Genomic DNA, 4,279 nt, shown 5'->3' on the forward strand with positions numbered 1-4,279 from the left:
GGCTGCTGGGGGGGCCCTGAGGGGGTACGGACCCTGGCCCGCTCGCACCCCCTGCTCCCCCGGTAGTTCCGCCACTGAGTGCATAAATTAGATTTCATGAAGTCCCTTTCCCATATTCCCACTAGGGAAAATCTCAGCCATACATTACACTTAAAACAATAGCGAAACACCTACATATTTTTAAATTTATGATGAGATTGCACACTGTGCCAAACAAATAATAGTAACTGTGGACTATGTGTTTTACAATAGCTAAACAAGTTACTTTACACTGTGTCTGTCTGTATCTACTAAAGCTCATGAAGTAAAAGTTTAATAAAGTTAAATAACTTGAGTGATGCAAACATAATTTTGCCTATTTATAGTCCCTTATAGTCTTCATAAGGATATAGATGAACTGGAGAGAGTGCAGAGATGTGCAACTAAACTGGTAATGGAAATGGAAGCTTTAAACTATGAGGAAAATCAAAAAAAAATGTTGTTTTCTCTGGAGAATAATTGTTTGTGGGGTATGGACTTAATTATTCATTCAGTACATTAGATGGCATTGCAAATAGATAGAAGGGAATCTTATTTTCATATAGAAAATAACAATAAACCCTAGCCCCCCCCTTCCACCTTTAGACTCGAGGAACTGAACTTGTACTTAAAGAAACATGAATTGTTCTTCATGGTGAGGGCAGTGAGTTATAGAATACCCCTATGGGTGATGTTGTGATGACAGAATCTATAAATATGCCTAATTCTATAAATATGTGGGGCTTAGATTACTTCTAGGATGACCATAACATTTCTAAGGCTACAGTTACTGTATCTCAAGATCTACAGTTAGTTTAGTATAGATATGTGTTTATATATATATATATATTTTTTTTTGTTTAATATATATGTAAGTACATGGATAGGTCTGTATATGCATGTGTGTATGGAAGTCCTTTGAAGGGGTTGAACTTGAAAGGATTTTTGCCTTTTTTAAACCAAATTAACTATTTATCTATGTAAGGTATGGAATAATTTTATGACTGCTTGTTCAGTGGTAATTTTGATATCTTTATTTCTTATGCTATAGATGATGGGATTTAGCATTGGAGTCACAATTGTGTAAATAACAGATGCAATCTTCTCTGTGCTAGGAGAGTTTCTGAAGTGAGGACGCAAATACATGAACATCAGGGGCCCATAGTACAGAGAGACCACTGTGAGATGTGATGCACATGTAGAGAAAGCTTTATGTCTTCCTTCAGTGCAATGGATATTCAGAATAGTAGTGATTATATAAATATATGAAAAAACAATCAACATGAATGAACTAAGGCCAAGTGTACAAGCTGAGATGTACATTGAAACCTCATGAAGCCTGGTATCTTGGCAAGACATGCTTAAAATCACAGGTATTTCACAGAAAAAATGGTTGACATGGTGGGACCTACAAAAAGGCAGTTGTAAGGTGTATGGTACATGAATGCCACAATTGATACAACCCACAGCCCAGCAAACAGTAGACATGGAAATGCAGAATCTTTTGTTCATAATTGTGTTATAGTGCAGAGGTTTACAGATGGCCACGTATCTGTCATAGGCCATAACAGCCAGAATAATACACTCAGTCGTTACTAGGGCAGAATGGAAGAAAATCTGCAAAGCACAATCAAGACGTGAAATACTTTTATCTTGAGTTATTGTAATTATGACAAGTTTAGGTACTACTGAAGAACTTATGCCAATGTCAATGATGGACAAGTTGCTTAAGAAGAAATACATTGGGGTGTGAAGCCGCAAATTGATTCTCATCATCATGATAAGTAAAGAGTTTACTGACAATGTGAGCATATATATTAGTAGGAAGGTTAGCATACTTAGGACTTTTAGGCATGGGGTATCAGCAAGACTGAGGAGGAAGAATCTATTGGAAGGAGTTTCATTTGCGTTCTCCATATCTATTGGCTCACTAGAACTAAATAATAAGTCTGAGAAATAAATATTCTCTAGGATCAATTCAGGCCATAGTCTGATTTATTCATAGCAGGTATCAGACATGCAGGAAGCTCTAGAGAAATAGACTATTCCTAATATTGCCATCACTGGACATCCAGAGCCATCCATGTTAGATTATTATTCAAATTGGTGATATTTGGATGGTTTATAGATACAAATCCTGCTGGCTTTTGTAAGCAGGGGAAAGATCAAACGCCAAATAATCTAGTTGAACTTCCCTGGATCTATATCAGAGGGTGGAAAAGGTTAAGTTTGGGCAGATACTTCAAAATTAAAGAGGCTGCATTATAATACGTGTGTCTCAGCTTCAAGACCATCAGGGCCAGGAAAGGAGGACTTAGGAGGAAGTACTAACTAGTAAAATAGGCAAAGTCATAATTGGAAGTACAGACACAGGTCAGTGCATTTAGTAGACAAAAAAAGTAGAAGAGAAAACCGAGAAACAGATAAATCAAATATAGTGAACCCAGGAACTTGTTACGATGTAGATTTACATGGCAAAGTCTGAAGCAAGTTGACTATGAAGATCTGAAGCGGGTTAGGACCATTGTGCATTGTTACTTCATGATGTTACTGTGTAATGGTTGACTCCATTTCTTTGGGCAAGCTCCTGAACGTGAAAGCTTTGTCCAGTGTTATTCTATGTATTCACCACAGAGTTAACAATGAGTAGTTAGAATATATTGAGTTCCTGTTTACTTGCCACAGTAAGGGGCCCATTTAATAAAGCTTGTATTGCCAAAAAATCATGTTTTTTTTTAATTACCCTAAGACACAAATTTTGTTTTTAAATTAAGCTTAATATAACCATATAAAAGCTGTCAAGGTCTATAGAAGTCAATGGGAGCTGTAATTACACAGTTGTACAACTTTCTTTAATTTTGACTTTTAGATGTTTTCTGGGTTATTTGAGCTAGTAATTGAGATTTTTGTTTGCCTTATTCAGATTTATGACCATTCGTACTTTCTAGTGCGCAAGCAAAAATTTTTCATACAGTTACTTAACCCACAATTTTTTCGTAAAAACTATAAAATCTATAAATACAAAAGTACAGCAAGTAAAAGATGTCGAGGTCATGTAGAAGTCAATGAAAGTTCTCTTTCTTTTCTTGCAAAGATCAGCCCTTTGTTTGTGGTTTTAGGAGATCAAAACAATCATTGTCGTATGAATTTTTCATTCGTTCATGAAAAAATTCTGGGTTTCCGAATTTATTTGACAGCTATTTTTTTCATAATTTTTTATGTAGATATTTTTTTGTGGCTTTGATTTTAGAGAAATAGAGTTTATCATGGTTTCAAAAACCTCTAATACCGATTTGACCTTTAGTAAATGGGCCTCTAAGTGTTCCTTAATCTGCTACCAGAGAATGAGCCAGAAATGTAATGAGAGACGGTTGTACTCCAGTGGATACAGTGGATACAGTCTGATGCTGACAGTGGAAAATGATAGAATGTTCTTATTGCCAAGCCAGCTGGAGGTTATGTTTTCTGAGACATGTGTGTTACAGATTCAAGTCAAATGTTTGGCATTTTACTGAGATGAATCCAAAAGTGCAGTTCCTCAATGAGACTTTCCTAAAATGACAGAAAGTTAGCAAGGCAAAACAGTGCAGGAAAACACAGTTGGAGCTTCATTGTACATTTCATTGCACCAAGCACAGCACTTACTTGCTCATTGTTGGAATTATTTATGACATTTCTACTTTTCGGCACAGTTGTGTCCAATTCACATTAAAACACAAGTACTACTATTGCTTGCTTGCTGTATACATCGGGCAAAATTAAATGCAATGTCATTGGAACTGTAGGAAAATTCTTTTGGTAAAACATATGGCGAAAAGCATCCAACATTCAACTTTGCTCAATGTGCTTTTGTATTAAATGATCCTTATTGAGTTTTTGTATTAAATGATCCTTATTGAGTTGTAAAACTGTAACTGCATTAAACTCTAAGTTAATAGGATGACCTGTGACTGTCCATCCATCTGTAGTTAAAAAACTCAAAAACTGCCCTGGCGTATAGGCAGCTCTAAAATATCTGGATATTAAAGTTTAAAATCTGATACTGTAGTTCATTATTTCCTAAAAATGTGATAACTTTATCACATTTGTAAAATATATTAGATTTTTTTTGTGATTTCTAAGAATGTTCATTTCCAGTGTCCCGACCTTAGATGAAGAACGTTATCATGGCCTTAGAATCGGTGCTTTCTTTGGATGAAATCCGAAATGGTATTTGCTGTGTCTTCATAAACATTTGTATGTTAGTGCTAACTTGATAGTA

The 4,279-nt window shown here is 35.5% G+C and overlaps 1 protein-coding gene across 1 annotated transcript; it reads right to left on the minus strand.

Moving 5' to 3' along the window:
- Positions 1-990: 990 nt before the first annotated feature.
- Positions 991-1,797, minus strand: LOC108699084 (olfactory receptor 5B21). The gene has a single exon (XM_018230946.1). It carries the CDS (start codon positions 1,795-1,797, stop codon positions 991-993), a length of 807 nt encoding a protein of 268 aa, XP_018086435.1.
- Positions 1,798-4,279: the final 2,482 nt, after the last annotated feature.

Source organism: Xenopus laevis, chromosome 8L (assembly GCF_017654675.1).
Source record: "Xenopus laevis strain J_2021 chromosome 8L, Xenopus_laevis_v10.1, whole genome shotgun sequence".
Taxonomy (NCBI): Eukaryota; Metazoa; Chordata; class Amphibia; order Anura; family Pipidae; genus Xenopus; species Xenopus laevis.